The 21653-nt window shown below is 39.0% G+C and overlaps 2 protein-coding genes across 5 annotated transcripts in view; both read left to right on the top strand.

Moving 5' to 3' along the window:
• Positions 1-16602, top strand: part of htr4 (5-hydroxytryptamine receptor 4) — a 90651-nt gene extending 74049 nt beyond the window's left edge. For 2 of the 4 annotated variants that reach the window (XM_083560747.1, XM_083560746.1), the window contains one exon: positions 12723-16602. Coding sequence is in view for 1 of the 4 variants with exons in the window: in XM_083560746.1 (XP_083416872.1) it covers positions 12723-12810 (88 nt within the window). In the remaining 3 variants the exon portion in view is untranslated. The remainder of the gene's footprint in view (positions 1-12722) is intronic. The other 2 variants (XR_014536695.1, XR_014536696.1) reach the window with 2 other exon arrangements.
• A 2674-nt stretch (positions 16603-19276) lies between these two features.
• Positions 19277-20949, top strand: LOC310737384 (uncharacterized protein). Its single transcript, XM_083561689.1, has 2 exons — positions 19277-19949; positions 20047-20949. The coding sequence occupies exons 1-2, from the start codon at positions 19527-19529 to the stop codon at positions 20920-20922; spliced, it is 1299 nt and encodes a 432-aa protein (XP_083417815.1). The 5' UTR covers positions 19277-19526; the 3' UTR covers positions 20923-20949.
• The last annotated feature ends 704 nt before the right edge of the window (positions 20950-21653 follow it).

Genomic DNA, 21653 nt, shown 5'->3' with positions numbered 1-21653 from the left:
GTGTGATGGTAGACGTGGTGTGCTTTGTTGACTGGATTAGTTTTATTTTTAAAGGCTGTAGACATTTGACTCAATTGAAGTTTGTTTTTAAAAAATTTAGAGGCAGAAAATTGTCTAGAATGTGGCTGTAACATAGTTTCTCTTCACTGGAACAAAATCTGTTTCAGCATGATAATGAACCTGTACATATAGTGAGGTCCATGAATACTTAGTTCTTCAAGGTTGGACCTAAGAACTTGAATGTTTTCTGCAAAAAGTTCCAGGCTTCCTCGCTCAACATCAGTCAACATCAGTGTCTGACCTCATAAATGCTCTAGTGATTGAATGACCACATTCTGAAGGCCACACTAGTCAAAAATTGAGTCCAACGTCTTTATACAGTGGAGCTCATCATAACAGCTTATGGGGATTTTCAGCAAGTGTGTTATAGGTCTGGTGTCCACATAATTCTGGCCATAAAGGGTACATACATTGACCATGAAATAGGAGAATTAATTTGGATATCAGAAATCTCATTCTGTCCTTTAAAGATGTTTAAAATATAGATAAAATAATATTGTGTATTGGAAATGTGTGTATCTTTTGGGGTATTCGGTTTTTGTGAGTAACACAGTGCTGATTTTTTAGTATGAGCTGTATAGATATAATTTACCCTTCCAAGTAAAAGACATGATTGTAAATATGGTCCATTTTTTCCCACAAAGAGAACATTTTTCCATTAGAGTCTTAAAACAGCAGACCGTGGTCAGCTCTGTCCCTGGAGTGAAAGTGCCTTATTATTAGGGTCCTCTATTCTTTTCACTCATTGCCCTTTTTTTAGATTCAGTAAGAACTCAGGAACTTGAAAGTGTTTAGGCCTGCAGAGAAGGCTTTGCCGGACCTGAACGCCCGCCACTGCTCTATATTATTCCTAAACATGTTTGGTTTTCTTGTTTTATTCATACTTTTGAGTCATGAACAGCTTATATGTGTTTTTTTTGTTTGTTTGTTTGTTTGGTTGGTTGGTTTTTTTACTCTTGTTTTAAAAAAGCAGTCATGTATTTATAACGTCTTTCCTCACAGCTCCACGTACAAGGCAGGAGAATCCAGCAAAGACCCCCGAAGCACTTGATATGTGTGGTGCAGATAGCAGCGCCATTTACAGAGCTATAAGCATTCTGGTTGTCATAGCTCTTTGAATGGTACTGCCATATGTACTGGAAAACCACCCCTAATGATCCGAACGCATGATGTTTAAATGTATGCAAATTACTTTTGCAAATTGATTTTATTTTCCTCGACCTCTCGTTTATATGCCTGCCGCTCAGCATGCCAAGTAAGTATTGATCAAGGAGAGGTTTCAGGACACAGGATTTTCTTTGCTTATTGCAGAAGTTTACTTTGTGCTCCTCGATGCAAATAAATGAGGAGTTATGAATAATGGATCAATATGTTGGGAAGGAATGTTGGGAGCGGTTTACATACGCCCTTGTCCAGAGTGACGTACTGTACAAAAAAAAAAACCTCAAGCAGTTGATCGGAAATTATCTTTGGAATGCTTTTCTGAAAACTGTGCCTAGGTTGGTAAATACACTTTGAAGACTTTATCATATGACTGGAATATCCCTCAAGTTATTATATATACTATTGACAAAGGTTTGCGGATACCTGGTCATAAGTGTGGTATGTGCTTTTTGAGCATTGCATTCCACATTTAGTCCCAATTTGCTATTATACTTGCCTCCACTTATCTGGGAAAATGTGCTTGTGGAAATGTGTGTTTATCAGCCACAAGAGTGTTAGTAAAGTCATGTACTGATATAGGTGGGGTGAGGAGGCCTGGGGTGCAGTCAGCCTTCCAATTCATCTCAAAGGTGTTCAGTAGGGTTGGTGATCAGAGCCAAACCATGTAAAAGCATTTCTTCATGGAGCTCGCTTTGTGCACAGAGGCATCGCCATGTTGGAACAGGTTTGGGTTTCCATGTTTAAGTGAACGCAAACTTTTATTATACCGCATCCAAAGGCGTCCTGTACAATTGTGTGCTTCCAGTTTGGAGAAGAACCACATATGGCAGGAAGGGTCAGGTGTCCCAATACTTTTGTCCACATAGAGCAGTGTATGATGTTCTGGGAGTGTCTATATGTCCATTGCCTGCTAATGTTATGTTTTCTTGATTTTTTTATTTCTGATGTAGCATATGGCAAACTTTTAGATTTAAACTTTTAGTTACTGTAATGAATCATTTAATAGCATATGATTTCTGCCATTATTAGAATGACTATATGTGCTTCCCAAGAACACGGTGCTGCTTTAGTGCGCTGATGCCCGCAGTCTCGTCGTGTTGTCACGTGCGGTCTTGTGGTTGCACAGCGGTGTGTGTGTGTGCTCTTTCTACACTGCCACTGCTGTGCTGAGTCTAAATAAGGCTTATTATAAAAGACTCGACAGGATATGAAGCAAAATGAGCAGCCAGTTGACACGGCATACATGATAATAATGATATTTCTTATCGTTTTCTGACAGCGTTATTTCTTACAGTAAACTGTCAGATTATCCCACAAGCTGTCCTAGTGTGTAATACACAATAATGAAAAATATAAACAAGCACAGTGTACTATAAATATATAATTTAATATAATAATATTAATATATTGTGTGGGTTTTTTTTTTTTATATTTCTTTCAATAAATTGTCTGTAATTGTCTAATGTTGAATCAACACAATGTCACAAGAGCAAATTAATAGCGACAATGTGCACCGCTTAAATTGTATGAAAAACTGCAAATTGGAGGCAGGGAAAAAATTTTGTTTATGCTGAAAGAAATTACATCTAATCATGTAGTCTTTCATCACTGCATGAATTTCTCCTGATATTACACATGTTAATATCCGTAGAAAATGAACATAATTGTTTTTTTCCTAATATGCACAACTTAGTACATGTGCAGTGGGGTAATAGGCAATAGGTGCGTTTTTCTCTTTTAATGAAATGTGCATGTGAGAGTGTGTGTGTGTGTGTGTGTGTGTGTGTGTGTGTGTGTGTGTGTGTGTGTGTGTGTGTGTGTGTGTGTGTGTGTGTGTGTACATTTCTCCAGCTTCATGCATAGTGCGTTTTGATGCTGCTTGTTTAAATGCTGCTCTTCTATGCCCCATCATTGAAAATAAATCTTCCCTATAACAGTGCATCAGATATGGCATGCTATCATCACAGATGTTCTTATTAGCCTGGAAAATGCCATCAATAGGTTCTGAAAAGATTTTTGAAACCTGACATAAGGATCATATAAAAATGCCCTTCTTTTTCAATCAGATGGAAATTGCGTGATTGTTTTCAGCTGCGGTCTTTCACAAAAAAAAAAACAAAAAAAAACAAAACACAGCAAACAAACACCTCGGTTTCATAGGAGACGACAGCAGACTTTAAAAGACGTTCAAATAAGTGTGTTTCGAGTAAAAAGTAAGTCTGTGTCACATATCGGATTCTGACTGTTCTCACTTGTGCCTTGTAATAAAAGAAAAAGAAACCAAACAGCAGTGCGGCATGAAAATAAGCCTGTATCCCAGCGGTCCAAGAAAAGCAGCAGGTCGAAGAAACAGCAGCACCCTGATGGTTGTGTGTGTCAGGCCTTTTATGGATGTAATCTCACGTTCTTAAATGTGTTCAATTACTTAAATCAAAAATATATTTTATTTAGTCAGATGGGTTTTTTTTCCTCCCCTGGGTCCGTGTGCTTTGTGTATCTGACAAGAATTTTTCCAAAATAAATGCAAAAAAACATCTTTTGTATTCAGTATTAAAGCAAAAGCTAGTTGACTGGTTTTAGATGTAATGGAGGTTTGTTGCAGTGCTGTTGTTAGACAATATTTTATACTCACTGGCCAGTTTATTCGCTCATTCATGCAATTATGCAGTCTTATTAAGAGTTGATGCTCAAGTAAAACATCTCACAATCATTGAGGTAATGTGATCTCAGTAGCTTTGACCTTGCCTTAGTTTAAGTAATTGAGAAATTTCAGATTTCCTAGGATAATACCAACCAGTCATTAACAACCATGTCACTGTCATTAATGTGCTGCTAATGAGTAGATGAACTTTATGTTCTTATTAAAGTGGACAGTGAGTGTAGTGTATTTATAATACACTTACTGTAATACTTTTATTTATTTTTTTCATGCACAGGCAGCAGAAAAACTCAACAAATCATTGACAGAGTCGAAATGCTGTGAAAATATCTGCAGATACGGATCTATAAGCAGACGGTCTGCCGAGATCGATTTCCAGGAATGACATTAAAGTTCATATTCTGCCTCCTGCAGTATTTATTTCCGTGAAAGGTTTTTTCCAGCTCTGATGCTATAAAGCAAAAACCAGGGGTGCTGGCAGCCTTAATCATGTAGCAATGTCTTCTCTACCTGCTGGTGTTTGTTGTCATGGTAAACACGAGTGTGGCCAGACATCAGCTTTCTGCTATGTGTTGGGCTATTTGTGGCATGTTAAGGACCGCTGTCCGTGTATAAACATTTATTACGATATTAGACCCGGTTTATGCTCTGACTTAAATCAAAAAGATGAATCGAACATGAGACAGACCTCCTTGTCCTGCTTGCAGTCTCTCATGATGAGTGAAGTGTGTACTCCTTATGTAAACACTAACACTCTCCTTTTTCTCCGTGGGCCTCCTTGTACTTTTTCACTCCCGCGTTGCTCTCTCCTGAAATTCCCTTCTTCCACTCCAACTCTACTCTTCATTTCAGATAAGAGGACACTTCATTTGTGCTTAAATAATCAATCCTTTTATCTTCGAACATCCAGAAAATGTTAGATCGCAGATTTATCGAGACCTTGAGGTAAAGATCCGCAACACGCCACTTTACGGACATCTATTTGTAGCTCCACGCCGGCTGTCAAAGAGACAGAGAGCAGAGTGTTTACGTCTGCCATATCTCTGCCAGCTGGCCTCATGGAAAGAGGTTGTATTAGATACAGCAGTGTGGTATGAAGTGGACAGGCTGGGAAACGCAACGTTAAATGCGATTCCACTCCGACAGTGTGGAAAGGGCTGAGCCGTAGCAGTTAGTCTCTGTATGAAGGAAACAATGTGCTGTTTCGAAATAATCCCAATCAATTAGAATCTAATAAAATCCTTGCAAACAGTTCCATGGGGAGGTGGTGAGGAAGTGTGAAGTGTTTACTTACAGTTGAAAATGATTACATCTGTGTCTGACCTGTGGCATCGCTGCATATCCTAAGCCTATTACCATAAGCACATAACACTCAGATTTAAATTTTATACCGGCAAAGTATTTGTGTGATTCATTCAGAATCTTGGCAGCGTTTGACCAAACAAAATCTGTGCATTAGAAATCTAGCAGAATTAAATATTGTTAATTAAACAATAGCTTTCTGGCCAGGCTTTCGGGCATCTTTGAAGCTTTTTATTTGCCATGTGCTGTCAGTCATACAAGCATGCTTATTTTTTTATCCTTCTGCATTCGGGATAATCAAGTCTCAACCCTGCCAGTATGAATTTCCCGATTCCTGCAGTGATTTCTGCAGTGAGGAAATTCTTCATGCGTATATGTGTGACTTCTAATTTTAGAGAGTGGTGTTTTAGTCCACTACTCACCAGCCGTGTAATTTATAGTACAATGAAAGTGCTCCCATACACAAAGCCTAAAATTATTGGTGATGAATTACCAGTTCCTGCATGTCGCTGATCATAGCCAAGCCGTTTTCCTAAGCATGGACAAGTGACCCTAAGATTGGTATGTGCTATTTTCGAACAAACCGTTCCACTTTTAGTCCCAATTTGCTTCTGTAATAACCTCCATTCTTCAGAGAAGATGTTTCACTTGATTTTAAAATGGTACTCATTCAGCCACAAGAGCATTAGTAAAGTCAGGTATTGATGTAGGTGAGGTGAGGAGGCCTGGAGTGCAGTCAGTGTTTCAGTCCATCCCAAAGGTGTTCAATAGTGTTAGATGTAGACGTTCTATATCTTCATTGAGCTCACTTTGTGCACAGGACCATTGTCCTGCTAGAACAGGTTTGCGTCTTGTAGTTTAAGTGAAGGGAAGATGCAATTGTTTGCCTGCAACTCCAACAGTTTGGGGACAAACCACATTTAGTCAGGTGTCCTAATACTTTTGTTCATATAGTGTAAAGAGAAAGCTACTTTTTTTCAGAAGTTACTTTGAAGTCTTTCACCCTAAATAAATACCTCACATTCATTTTTATAACATTGTATAACATATTTGATCAGTTTTTATAGATTTTATTATATACAAACACCACAATTCCTGACTCAGACTTTGCTCAAATGAGTCTGAAGCCCTGATTCCAGCTGCGATGAGTTTCAAATAGATCGCCCCCTCTCACTAATAAGCTCGAAATTGCAGATCGTATCATATTATGGAGTAAGTTATCTCAGGCTGCCTTGTCTTGCTTAATCCCAAACCCCTCAGAATTGCACTCACTTTCTGCAGTTTAGATTGCACGTCTTCTCTCTCGCTGACGTCAGCGGGCGAGTATCACCCACAGGATCAAGAGTCAATCCTCTGAAAAGATAAAAAAAAAAAACCATTATAAATTAGGTTTTACGGACCACACAATGCCTTTTGTCACCGTTTCACCTCGTGATTTATGTGTTAACAGTATAACGTAGATAACGTAAAGCAGGAAAATCAAGTGATTTTTGATTCCGATATAAACTTATATAAAAGATTCTAAAGGAATAGATGAGATATGGATGCCTGCTTTTTGTATTTGTGTGTGAGTATGGAAGAGGTAGTGATCATCCATCAGCAAGTTAAGCTCTTATAAAAACGATTTCCTCGGTTTCGCATATGTTTCTTGTGAAAAAGCCAACAATATGTGCATCATGGAGATCAAATCCTGCTGGTTTCTTTTTCCATCAGTGATAGCTCATTTTTAAAATGGTTTTTTAATTTGCCTACCTTAATTACACTACTAATAATACACTTTTTTCTGTTATTTCTAATTGCAATTATGTAAGGATTATTATTAGTGCATTATACAGACCAGCCATTGGATTTGTATGTGCTTTTTGAACATCCCATTCTACATTTAGTCCCCATTTGTTGTTATAATAACCTCCACTCCTCTGTTGTGTGGTTGTGGAGATTTAGGATCATTTAGCCACAATGCTGTTAGTAAAGTCAGGTACTGATTTAGGTGATGTGAGGAGGCCTGGGGTGCAGCCAGCGTTCCAATTCATCCCAAAGGTGTTCAATAGGGTTGAGGTCGGAGCTTTGTAGCAGGCCGATTAAGATAAACCATTTCTTCATGGAGCACGCATTTTGCAAAGGGCATTGGCATTCTGAAACAGGTTTGGGTCTTCTAATTTAAATGAAGGGAAATTTAATGCTTCTGCATCCAAACACCTTCTATACAATAGTGTACCTCCAACTTTGTGGTAACAGTTTGTGGAGGAACCACCTGTGGCTGGAAAAGTCAGATGTCCATTTAGTTTATATATGTATTATATATATATATATATATATATATATATATATATATATATATATATATATATATATATATATATATATATATATATAAACTAAATGTATATATATATATGTATATGTGTGTGTATGCATGTGTTGAGTTCTATATGTTTGTATATGTTGTGTATTATTTACTATAATTCTTCGAAATGAGGATTCATCCTTCGAATAAACCGCCATTATTGTCAATATTCAGTCAATATAGTCAATCATCTTGACTGAACCATGCCGGTATGCCTTACCTTAAAAATCTTTTTTATTTTTTATTTTTTTATTTTACTAAATTCATCCAGGAAAGCACTCCAAATTGTGCAATAGGACATCAATTTAGAGAAAAGGTCAGTTTTGCATTGTAGTTGTACTGTATTGTATAATTCTTTACTATGAACCAAGTGCTCAGCTTTCAGAAGTTAATTTTTTTGTTGTTTTCATTTTAACCTTTGTTTTTATTTCGCTCCCTCTTCTGATTGTAGTTTGTATACACAGAGGATCTGTAAAAGTTGTCAGTCTACTGAGAAAGAGTTTTTAGGAGACCGTGCCTGAAATGAATGTAATCTTGTGTGTACAAAACTGAGGCAAATCCCTTGAAAGCTTTTCGCATTTTTCCATAGAAAAAGGTCCCTGGAGCAAGATAAATGCACTTCTTACACTTTTGCTCCATTGTACGTAAAGCCAACAGTGGATTGTTCAAAGCAGGTTTCAAGTAATGTTAGGGGGAATTCTGAGAGGCAGAAGTGCAAATAAACTGGTATCAATTTTCTTTTTCATCCTCATATTTTTTGCTTTCTTTCTCTCTATATATTTTATATCTGTCTCCTTTCGTCCCTATCTCTCTCTCTCTCTCTCTCTCTCTCTCTCTCTCTCTCTCTCTCTCTCTCTCTCTCTCTTTCTCTCTCTCTCTCTGATTTTAAATCAGGTGTTGGATTTGGAGACACACAGCAGCTAACACAATCCACTGCTCAATCCTTAACCCTATTTATATTTCAGCCACCGAAGACTCTTGGTGTTTACTTTTTTTAGTAAGTGTAATGTATTTGATTACAATTTATTGTGTTGCTGGCACGCAGTCTCCCTCAGCAAATCTGAGAAAAAAACTGCCTGATGTTGAGACTGGAAAGAACAGCATATTTATAACAGTTCTGCATTGTATTGGAAAATTTGACATCTCAGGTAACATACAATTATGAGCGAACTTTGAACAGAGTTTCCTCAGACTGATGTTTGTTGGTGTAGGATGGAGGCACTACAAACAGTGTCTAGTTTAGAGTCTAGAGAGCAGCAATGTGGCAACAATTCCGCTTTTTGCTCGCTCCACTGAAAAGCTCTCGCACATTTCCTTTTGGGAATCCTGGAACATCAGCGATTTTGGAGTGGATCGAGTGTTTTATGACAGACTTCATGTCTATTTCATGTCAAGAATCTCTGCTTTGGAATAGTGCTTCAGAGGAAATTGAGTGTGTATTGAATTCAAGTGTCTATCGATCAGCCTAATGTTGTGCTGCCAAAACAGCTCTGTTGTCCTTCATTGGACCACTTTTGGTTCCTAACTACTGCATACCAGGACACTTGTCAAAGTTCTCAGATCTTATGCTTGCACTTTTTTTTAACACATAAACCGCTTACTGTTCACCATCATATCAGGAGCTACAGTAGTATGTTTCTAAATAATTAGTCTATTACTAAAGATTTTCTTTAGAGCAGGGGTAAAATAGCACTGAACTTTATTACAAAAAAAAAAACAACAGTACTGAATCATCAGAATGGTCTAAAGGAACTCAATATGTATACATTCATAATTATAAATATGTAATTAATCAATTATAAATAATACGTATACTATAATATATATAGTTCTCCATGCGGTGTGAATGTGTAAAAACAATCAACCTTTTATTATTATTATATACCTATAACCTTTATTATTAAAAGCTGATATGATATGAGTAAAACTTTTATTTTAAATGACATTTTTAAAACATGCCTGTAACATTGTTCAGAGGGATGTTTAAAATGTGGGAGCGGGCAGTATTCAGCCTGTGGGCCGTAGTTTAGGGACCCCTGCTTTAGAGTCTAATTACAGAAAATTACAGTTAAATGATCAAATTATATATCAGATGTTTGCACCAAAATTTCTCAGCATACAGTATATTTGATATCCAGTGAGTGCACTATAATAGTTCATAATCCTAATAGAAGCAACAATGAAATAAAAAAACCTTTCAGAAGTCAGATTTATTGGGTTTCCTGTATTCCTCATCATTTCCCCAGAATGCACATATTTCCACATGCCACCCTGCATTCAATTTCTATGCAGTTTTATAAATACGTTATATCCAATGAAGCACTGACAGAAGTCACGGGTGGCTCTTGGAATTGGCCACAGATTATGAAGAATTGTTTCAGACCTTTAAGACAGTAGTTTTTGAAGTACTAGTGTCAGAAGGTGGCCGTTGTGTGCTGCACTGATGTAACAGGAGGACATTGCTTGTACAGCCACAGGGGTGTTTAATAGATAAGAAACATTTTTAACAATCTCAACCTTAATTACGGTCATTAAAAGCAAAAAGAGCAACAGATTTATTTCTGAGCATTTTCACTGATGATTAGCATCACACTAATGAGAAATCCAGTGCAGAAAGAGCGGAGAGAAGGCAATTCAGACATTGAACACAGTTGCACCGAGATTGGCTCAGCTAGTATAAGCGTATAAGATGAGGCAGTATTAGCATGAGGTTGAAGTTTTGGAGTGTACGGATGTGGTAAGAGAGCTTGATGGTCTAAAGTGCTGTTGCATAGGTCTCTTTAGATAGAGATGAAGCCATTAGATTATTCAATGTACTCTAAAAGTCGACTTTGTTGATGAACGATATTTAAATAAGCATTTTAATTTAGAACTTATTTATACAAGTAAATTAGGTGTCTTTTTTGTGTTTAAGAAGCATTTGGAGACTGGTGACAACTACAGGGCTATCCCACATTTATACTGTGGGATTAAACATGCAGTGTGCAGTAGGAATTTTTAAAGGTGGTTGTAGACTTGCAGTAATCTTAGAAATTCAACGATACCTTAGAAAAACTGTGATTGGCCATACAGTGAATGTCTGATTCTATTTTAGATGCCTGGCCGGCACAGACCTGCTCCGCTCAGCTCTTTTTCATCAAAAAGCAACTCACGAGGCATGCATGTACTGTGTCTGAAACTATACCTCATGCTTTTTTCTATCACACATTCTGTTCTCTGCAATATAATAGCCCTTAGATGTAGGGCTCCCAATTTTCCTGTGCTGGAAATAGTGATTATGGTGGCGTTTCGAACACAGCGGTAGAGGGTCGGCCATGGGATGTGGGGGAAGTCAATGTTTTGAATGCACTTGCAATTCACCTCATATACTGCTCCATTACAGTGTCATTACTCTCGCTGCAGTGTTTCATAGTAAAACGCCAGAGCCGCACACTCGACTTTTAGAGAGGAGCTGGTGCAGGCCCAAAACATATTTTATATATATATATATATATATATATATATATACAGTGAGGAAAATAAGTATTTGAACACCCTGCTATTTTGCAAGTTCTCCCACTTAGAAATCATGAAGTGGTCTGAAATTGTCATCGTAGGTGCATGTCCACTGTGAGAGACATAATCTAAAAAAAAAAATCCAGAAATCACAATATATGATTTTTAAACTATTTATTTGTATGATACAGCTGCAAATAAGTATTTGAACACCTGAGAAAGTCAATGTTAATATTTGGTACAGGAGCCTTTGTTTGCAATTACAGAGGTCAAACGTTTCCTGTAGTTTTTCACCAGGTTTGCACACACTGCAGGAGGGATTTTGGCCCACTCCTCCACACAGATCTTCTCTAGATCAGTCAGGTTTCTGGCCTGTCGCTGAGAAACACGGAGTTTGAGCTCCCTCCAAAGATTCTCTATTGGGTTTAGGTCTGGAGACTGGCTAGGCCACGCCAGAACCTTGATATGCTTCCTACAGAGCCACTCCTTGGTTATCCTGGCTGTGTGCTTCGGGTCATTGTCACGTTGGAAGACCCAGCCTTGACCCATCTTCAATGCTCTAACTGAGGGAAGGAGGTTGTTCCCCAAAATCTCGCAATACATGGCCCCGGTCATCCTCTCCTTAATACAGTGCAGTCGCCCTGTCCCATGTGCATAAAAACACCCCCAAAGCATGATGCTACCACCCCCATGCTTCACAGTAGGGATGGTGTTCTTGGGATGGTACTCATCATTCTTCTTCCTCCAAACACGTTTAGTGAAATTATGACCCAAAAGTTCTATTTTGGTCACATCTGACCACATGACTTTTTCCCATGACTCCTCTGGATCATCCAAATGGTCATTGGCAAACTTAAGACGTGCCTGGACATATGCTGGTTTAAGCAGGGGAACCTTCTATGCCATGCATGATTTCAAACCATGACGTCTTAGTGTATTACCAACAGTAACCTTGGAAACGGTGGTCTCAGCTCTTTTCAGGTCATTGACCAGCTCCTACCGTGTAGTTCTGGGTTGATTTCTCACCTTCCTTAGGATCATTGAGACCCCACGAGGTGAGATCTTGCATGGAGCCCCAGTCCGAGGGAGATTGACAGTCATGTTTAGCTTCTTCCATTTCCTAATGATTGCTCCAACAGTGGACCTTTTTTCACCGAGCTGCTTGTCAATTTCCCCGTAGCCCTTTCCAGCCTTGTGGAGGTGTACAATTTTGTCTCTAGTGTCTTTGGACAGCTCTTTGGTCTTGGCCATGTTAGTAGTTGGATTCTTACTGATTGTATGGGGTGGACAGGTGTCTTTATGCAGCTAACGACCTCAAACAGGTGCATCTAATTTAGGATAATAAATGTAGTGGAGGTGGACATTTTAAAGGCAGACTAACAGGTCTTTGAGGGTCAGAATTCTAGCTGATAGACAGATGTTCAAATACTTATTTGTAGCTGTATCATACAAATAAATAGTTTAAAAATCATATATTGTGATTTCTGGATTTTTTTTTTAGATTATGTCTCTCACAGTGGACATGCACCTACCATGACAATTTCAGACCCCTCCATGATTTCTAAGTGGGAGAACTTGCAAAATAGAAGGGTGTTCAAATACTTATTTTCCTCACTGTATATATATATATATATATATATATATATATATATATATAAATTATTATTAATGTTTTTTTTTTTTTTTTACTTCCAGATACTCAGTTCTACACAATGGAAACAACAGCGAACAGGAGAAACTGTCAGTGCAGAATGACACAGAGTCACAGGAATCCTGCTTCTGACTTCATCAGGGCGGAAACTGGAAAGTGCCATCGCTCGCCATCAGCCCCCTCACACCTGCGGCGCAAAAACTCACACCGGGGAGTCCAGGAACAAATTACTGAGTGGTGGACTGAGCTGAGTTCTATGCTCCAAGAATATTGTGAACAATGTTGCCAAAGGTATTCGATTTATATTTAAGGACGTAATGATTTCTAATGTTCGACGACCAGATCCGTTAAAGAATTCCACTCGTTCCCCATGCCAAAAAACACGATTTCACTGATACTGTTGGAATATTTAAGCAGAATTAATCAGGAGAATGTTTCTACTGCCCAGACGTTGCATAACAAACATCACACTGTGTTTAATTGTCTCATGTTTAACGATGCATTCAGACTTGTTTATTATTATTTCTTTTTTTTTTTTATACAGTAAGCATAAAAAATCTTAAATATAATGAGAACACAATATCACACAATATTCTGCAAAGAGTTTGTACAACAGAATATTCTGATCCAGTTTCTGATCAACTCTGACAAGGAGGTGACAACAGGTAGAACAGAAAACGTGCCTTTGGGTGAATTACGTGCAGGAAAATGAATTTGTGTCCCCTTTTTTTTGGCATTTTTTAAAGATTTTCACTACACTATATAGAAAAAAAAAAGGTTTGTGGACAGCTGACCATAAAATTAGTGTGCGCTTTTGGAACATCTCATTTCACATTTGCTGTTATAATAATCTCCACTCTTCTATGATTGAGGTCAGAGCTTTATAGCAGGCCACTCGTGATCTTCCTCTCTAACCCATGCAAATCATACTTCCATGAAGCTCGATTTTTGCACAGGGGCATTTGGGTCTAGTTCAAGTAAAGGGAATTGAATGCTACCACACCCTTGTTAAATTGTGTGCCTCTGACTTTGTGGTAACTGTTTGAGGAGGAACCACGTATGGCTGGAAAAGTCAGATGTCCCAATACTTTTGTCCATCTAGTGGAGATAAAGTTCAGGCTTATGATGGATCCATTACTTGGTTGTTCATTTTCTGGTACAGGAATAATGGAACTTCTGGGTTTCCTTTCATCTGCATTTAGTTATAGTTCAGTCCATGTGTTTTTCGGATTCATGGGTGAAACAGTCCTGCTCAGAAATGTCAGTTTATATGCCTCTCTATGTATTAGCATAAAAACAATGTTAATTTAGACAAAGGTTCTGCTTTGCATACCTCATCAAATGGTTATTTCTATTCAGTGCATTATCAAGGTTAATTCAGGACGCTTCTAATACACAATAGAGACAAAAGTATTGGGACAACTGACTTTTTCTTGCCATATGTGGTTCTTCTCCAAACTGTTAGCACAAATTGTACATACACAATAGTACAGGAGGTCTTTGGAGGCGGTATAATAAAAAAAATTGCGTTCACTCGAACTTGGAAACCCAAAACTGTTTCAGCATGGCGATGCCCCTGTGCACAAATCGAGCTCCGTGAAGATATGGTGTGCATTATTCAGTAAAGAAGGTCTCGAGTAACCTGAGTAACCCCTCACAGCACCCACATCAGTACCCGACTTTACTAACACCCTTGAGACTGATGAACACATATGTCCACAAGCACACTCCAAAATCTAGTGGAACCCTTTCCCAGAAGAGTGGAAGGAAATCGGGACCGAATGTGGAATGCGATTCTCAAAAAAAATCACATACCGTACTTATGACCAGGTGTCCCAATACTTTTGCCAATATTGTCTAAATGCATCCTTTCTTCAGAACAAAGACACATTCATGTGTTTTAAACAGTTAGTATTTTTGTAAATTAGTTTCAGTTCATTCGTGTTTAATCATTCTTTTTGAATCTATCAAAAAATCTGCCTCAACTGAGCCTCGTATTTAATAACGAGATTTGAATTCATGTCAAGAACAGTAAACCTTTCAGTGCTAATCTCAGAGGAGAAAGTACGAATCAGAGTGTTGACAGAGCCCGTTGCCGATTTTCATTCAGCAGCCCCGAGCGCAACTGGCAGACCCCTTAGAAATAAGCATAGCTTTGGATTTTATTTCAACATAATGACCTGTCCTGCAATGAAAGCACTTATAGCACTTTTTAAAAGGTATCGATTGCAGTTTTCGTAAATAATACAGTATTCTGGTTGCCAATATTTTGTCAAAGACCAAATTTATAAGAGAAGAATGAGGAAAGATTCCTTAAATGTGACCATTTGTTAAAGTGTTATGTGTGATGCTGTGTTGTTTTACAGAAGAAAAAAAAGAGAGAGGGAAGCTTGTGAACAAATAGCTCCATGTGCACTGCAAATGCTCTGTACAGCTAAATGTGCTCTGATAGAGGGGGAACCTCACAGTATGTTTTCTCCTTTTGCCAACAAAAAGCTGATACCATTCACAGGTGGACAGCAAAAGGTATAATTTTCTGTTTTTAGCAGGTGGTCTTTATATGCTGAAGGTCAGAGCTTGGCATGTGAGCGTGTTTTTTTATTTTTGCTGTAAATAGGAGTATTTTTTATGCAAGGAAAATGACAGTGGCCCACGTGAAGCCCTCACTTCACTCTGAGGCATCATTCTCGCAGGAGAGCGTAACAGTTAACTTCACCGCTGGATCGCACAGTGTCGTACAGTGCAACATCCCGCAGAGATATTCACATGATCACGTACGTGGCCGCAAGCACCACAACCTTTTTTTTTTTTTTTTTTTTTATGTAAAGGCTTTAGAAAATGCTGGCAGAACATCAGACAGAATTTCATATTGACTGTGAAGCTTGGAAATGAGCTGCAAAAAAATTTGTTCCTATGATTTTTAATGGGAACATAGTCATAAGTTTTTTCGTTTAATTTTATAATTTTATTTTATTTTTTCCTGGGCATTCAGATACAGAATACAAAATTTTCCCGAAATGTCATAGGAATCAAGTTTTAAAGTTTTACACTCTTCAGGTATGAGTAGGCGAAACGGCGAAAGCTCAGAATTACCCAGGCAGCCTTGACAGCTGTGTATTAAAAATGATTTTGGGGGATGTTAATTAACAACAAGCAGTCTGGAAAATTATTTTAATGCTCCTGTTCCACTCTGATACGTCAGGCTTTTTTAATTATGTAGCACCCATTGACCATGAGTCACTGAGCACTCAGCAATTTTAGTAGCAGATGCAATCACAAAAAGGGGGGGTGAGGGGGTATCAATAAATCACTCGCATAATTTTACTAGTGTCAGTGTGAAGTTTGCCGATGAGAATGCGACGTCAGGCCCTGCCGTGAAGACACACATCCGGAAAGCTTTCCCACAATGGCTGCCGAAATACCTACAGCAATGCAGTTTTACCGATTCGTGCTTCGTGATTCTCCGACTCTCTTATCTTGTTAACAGTGATGTATTACAGCGATGTAGAAATGTGACATAAAAGCCGGAGTAGGCATGAGGAATGAGCGAGGATACATCTGCAATGTATTCTCATCCTAAAGAGCCATTTACTTGTATTGCTATATAGGTCCTTCTCGCTCACACACACACACACACACACACACACACACACATATACTCGCATAGACACACACACACAAACACCACTGTGTCACTGTGTATGAAGTCCTGAAGGCAGAAGTTCTAAACATGAATGTGTTGTAAATCTCTCCATAAATTGTACAAGAACTTTTGTAAACTCAGTATTTATTTTGGTGGATATAAAGATTGATATTTTTCATGTACGGCTTCTCTTTCAGGGAGCTATGTGGATTAATTTTTCTGTTGCTATGTGACAGCTCTAATACATGATGATAATTAAAGATGATGGGATATAATGTAAATTGTGTCTGTCGCCTGCTTCATCTTGATGTTATTTACAGCCATTACCCTCAGTCATATAGCTCTCACCACGCAGCAACAAGAGGATGTTGTATATACAGATGTGCTCGTGGTCAGCCGATCATTGAGCGTTCGCAGATTTTTTTTGTCAAACAATGTTTGTTTGTTTTTATTTCTGGGATTATCCGAGAATGCAGGACGGCAGGGTGGCGAGCGCAGGAAGAGCAGCCGACTTGCCCATATGGCTCCACTTTGTGTTTGAAGGCACTGACGAATGTGGACACAACTCGCTTCCTAAACATGTGCTCATCAGACTAAATAGAAAGCCACAAGCAAGATGGAGTCAAAACAACATGCAGCTAAAATAGCTGGAAGTTTTTCCTTTTGTTCGCATTTATCCTTATTATTATACTTTCCCTCACCTGTTCTTCTTCCAGGTCGCTCTCGAGTCACCGGTTTTACTGTCATTTTTTTTTTTTACCCTGGTCTAGCATACAGTTTGTCTGCTAGTCCATGCAGGTGTATTACACTAAAATTGGCTCATTAATTCAAAACATTTTCAGTGGCGCTGAACATGACTGAGACCCGGACCCATCAGACCTACGCGTCCTAATGCACCAGTCCTCATCATGAATTTGTGTAAGTGTGATGAGTGTGTGTGAGTGAACCTACTTGTGTTTAACCCACTTTGTGTGTGGTTTTAAAGTATGATCATCTTTCTGTACTTCTCACTAAATGCATGTTTTACTTATTTCCAATTTCCTTTTTAAATATATTTGGCATTCTAAATAGAGATAAATGACTAAGGATTTCATTAAACAATCAGAAGCTACAATAAAAATAAAAGATTGAGTGATTTATTTCATGAAATTGTATGAATGAATCTGGTTTGTGCTTTGTATTTATTACAGCTCTCTCAGGTGCTGCTCACTCTTTTGTCTCGGCTCTCCCTCTCTACACACCCTGCTCACCCCCAAAACTTTAACTATTACTCATTACTAAACACTACAGAACTTAAATTTGTGTCCTTAAGCACCTGTAATGACATTACAATACTTTTGACATGTATGTTTTAAAAGGAAATGCTACTGTGTAAAGAAAATAGATGCTTTTGTCATTTAAAATTTTAAATTTTTATGTTAAATGTTGAAGAGTGTAAAATACACTATATGAACAAACGTTTGTGGACTCCTGACCATAAGATTCGTATGATTTTTCGAACATACCTTTGCACATTTGCTCTAATACTCCACACTTCTGAGAAGATCTTAAAGTGTGTAATCTCTACAGCAGGCCACTCAAGATCTTCCACTCCAATCCAGGTAAAGCATTTCTTCATGAAGCTTCACGATTCTTATACAATTGTCTGCCTCCAACTCTCAGTTTTGTGGAGGAACCACATCTATCTGGAAAAGGCAGTTGTCCTAATACTTTTGTCCATATTGTATAAAAAGGAAGCTATTCTTGCACATTTTCTAGCATAATTAATTCCATTATATAATCAGGAGTACCATAATATTATCAAATATAATATTGTAACCAATTTTGGACAGAACCACATATAGCTCTAAAAAGTCAGGTGTCCCAGTACTTTTGTCCATAAAGAGTATATTCTGATGTTCTAATATTGAACATGTCTAATCACCTCAGGCCTTACAGGTTACTATATGAGACTGCACTTTTATTGAAGTGAGTGATTATATCACTTATATTAGAATGTCACTTTGCCAGCTGTCATTTCTTCTTTCACCTTCATCATTTTATTTATTTCTCGAGTGTAAAAGAGAGAACACGGTGGACAAATGACTGCGTGCTTTAATTGCAAGACGAACAAAGATCCCTGATGAGTGGTTTGGGTACAGCCTAGATAATTGCATGCGCCAATGCACACATAGAATCTTTCTAGTAATGAAACACTGCAAACCACTATGAGATGTAACTAACAAGTAAATTGATTTATATGAATTATACGAAGTGGAATAGAATACAGTAAGAGGATGTGATATATATTTTGAATCTATGCCAAGCCCATAGCTGAGCAGTTGGCAATTACGGCTTTGTTTGTGGATTATTGGTGACTCTTTGGCAACCCCTGAGATTTTTATCCTTGTAGCAGTATGGACATAAAATTAAATGCAGTTACCTCTGACCACAGATGTGCTGTATCTGAGCATATGCTCTTTATCTCTATCTATTTATTATATAGCATTTTTCTTTTAGATCTTTCTCCAATACAAGTCTTTAATGTGATACATTAGTATTACCTGCTTCTTATGTATGTAAATTTTCAGGTCCTGCCAGTTGATGGCTTAGGGCTTCAGTTCATCCCAGGTGCTGAGTAGCAGTAGAGATGCCGTTATATGAACGAGCTGAGAAATGCCTTTCCTCCTGATTGCTATTTGGATTGCCTTGCTGAGTTAAGTGCTCGCTCATCAGCCTTTCTCTGAAAGCGTCTGGCCTTTTTTCTTTTGACATGAACCCCCCCTCCCGAAATTCTTTCTCTGAAATGTCAAGTGTTATAACAGGGTTTGTGCTTAGCGCGAATACTTCTAATTACGACACTGAGCAGACCCCCTTTTTTTTTAGTCATGAGCGAGACAATTCACAGTCGCGATTATTAGCACCTCCTTGTCGTTCTGCTCTAGAATTACTGACTCTTTTATTTTCTGGTGCAAGTCCGGAGATGTTATTCACACCTGTTGAGATTTTCACAGTTCTTCAGCTCGATTCTCCTCCTGCTTTTGTTGTGCAAACCACCCATTACCTGTGAGGCCTGGCACATTTGCATTTGTTTACTAAGAGTATCTCAGATCGAAGGCAGGCCTTTCACTTTCATTGGCCATTACTAAGGGTTCATTGGCCATCACTCTCCAGCTTTGCAAGGTGTGATTCTGTCCATTGTGACTGTGTATGTAAGGGAGTGGCAATGCATGACTACAGCACATTGCTGTGCATAAAAGCAGACCGACCCAGGCGGGAAAATCATTTCTTCTTCGCATTTTTGAGAACGCACATCAGGATGGCCTCCGTATCACTGCCACGCAGGAATAACCTCTCCACGCAACAGGCTTTGGCCTTGCTTCAAGAAATGGACAAAGCAGACTCTGATGGAGGAGCGATTTCATTTGTCCAGCAGGGCACTGATACCTCCTCAGAAGAATCCGAAAAGGAGACGGAACAAGAACCCAACATGCCTCCACAGAAGATGCACCGTGGTACTGGGAAGCCCTGTCTGAGCCAGACGGCAAAAGACGGCACTGTGTGGGTAGAGGAGGACATTGGAAAGCCCAGTGCAGTAGCAAATCACTCGTGCTTCACTGCGCAAGCTGGACCCACAGAGTCAGCTAAGGTTTGTTATTGCCATTGTACATATGATATTTATATAAACTCATTTAGAGTGAGGTTCATGTAAATTTACTATTTTCTATTTGTTTATCTTCCGACAGTGTAAAATTACAAGCGTGCTCCGAAGCTTCCTTTGCCTGATAGACGTGGGAATGCTGCAGACCATTAGGGAGTGCACGGTCCATCAAGCCCGCAGAACAGAGCCGGACTGGAATTTGGCAATTCATGAACTGATGGCATTCATTTCAATTCTGTTTGTAAGAGCAATCATGTGTCCCGTTGGTGCCATTGTGGATTGCTGGTCAGAAAGCTTTCTGGTGCCAGTAATCAAAGAGACAATGCCCCGAGATAGATTCATTTCAATTATGAAACACCTTCGATTTGATGACAAGGACACACGGGCAGAACGGGTGAAAACAGAAAAATTTGCTGCGATCTCCGACATCTGGACACGCTTCAACAAGAACTGTGCTAAGAGTTTCACTCCAGGAGAACACATGACCATAGATGAACAGCTGTTCCCTACCAAGGTTCGTTGTCCATTCACACAGTATAACGCAACCAAGCCAGACAAATTTGGGATCAAGTTCTGGATGGCCACGGATTTGGAGACCAAATATGTCTGCAATACATCTCCTTACTTGGGAAAGGACCCCAGTGGTCAGAAGGGAGAGAGGCTGGCAGAGAACGTGGTCATGAATCTGATGGAGCCATTTTTGTATGATGGGAGAAATGTCATGACGGACGATTTCTTTACTTCACTGTCACTGTCGCACAGACTGCTGCAGCGCAAAACAACGCTACTGGGCACTGTGAATAAAGTCCGGCGTGAACTTCCTCAACTTGCAAAAAACACTGCACAGCGAGAGGTATTCTCCACTTCAGTGCTTAGAAGTGGCAGTGTCTCCTTGACAATTTATGCACCTAAAAAAACAAGACTGTGTGTGTTCCATGCACCAAGACTTGACGATCGGTGACGGCAGAAAGAGGAAACCCAACACGATAACAGACTATAACCACATGAAGGTATGTGAGTGCTACAATGTTTTCTGATGTGTACTATACAGGCCTATAGAAAAAAAACACATATACACATGACTCTCTCTCTCTCTCTCTCTCTCTCTCTCTCTCTCTCTCTCTCTGTCTCTCTCTCTCTCTCTCTCTCTCTCTCTCTCTCTCTCTCTCTCTCTCTCTCTCTCTCTGTTTTTACAGTGTGGTCCGGATGTATTCCGTAAGGGCAGCAACAAGCAGGTGGCCAGTAGCGGTTTTTTACAATATGCTGGACCTGGCGGCGGTGAATGCCTACATTTTGTACAAGGCATGTACAGGGTGGACATTCAAAAGAAGATTGTTTCTGAGGATTCTAGCTAAGGAACTTTGTTGCCAATTCATGCAGCACAAGGAAATATTGGCAAAGAGGCAGGCTGCTGAAGCTGCTGCAGCTGCTATGCCAGGGACTGTACGGACAACGCAGTGCCAGGTGCAAGAGAACTGCAACAGGAATCGCAGCAGGTTTACCTGTGCAACATGTCAGAAATTCACCTGTGCCAAATGCAGGGACGATGGACACTGGGTCTGCAAACGCTGTAAAGTTTGAAACACTTTAAAATAAAAGAGACTTGTGTATCCATATATTGTAAATGTGTATCTTTTGTATAAATACAGCAGGCATTACTGAAGGTTTCCATGTCACACACAAAGGTTCGCC

Source organism: Silurus aristotelis (genome assembly GCF_946808225.1).
Source record: "Silurus aristotelis genome assembly, chromosome: 14".
NCBI classification, from domain to species: domain Eukaryota; kingdom Metazoa; phylum Chordata; class Actinopteri; order Siluriformes; family Siluridae; genus Silurus; species Silurus aristotelis.
Note: the sequence above shows the minus strand (reverse complement) of the source record. Positions and strands in the feature narration are given on the sequence as shown.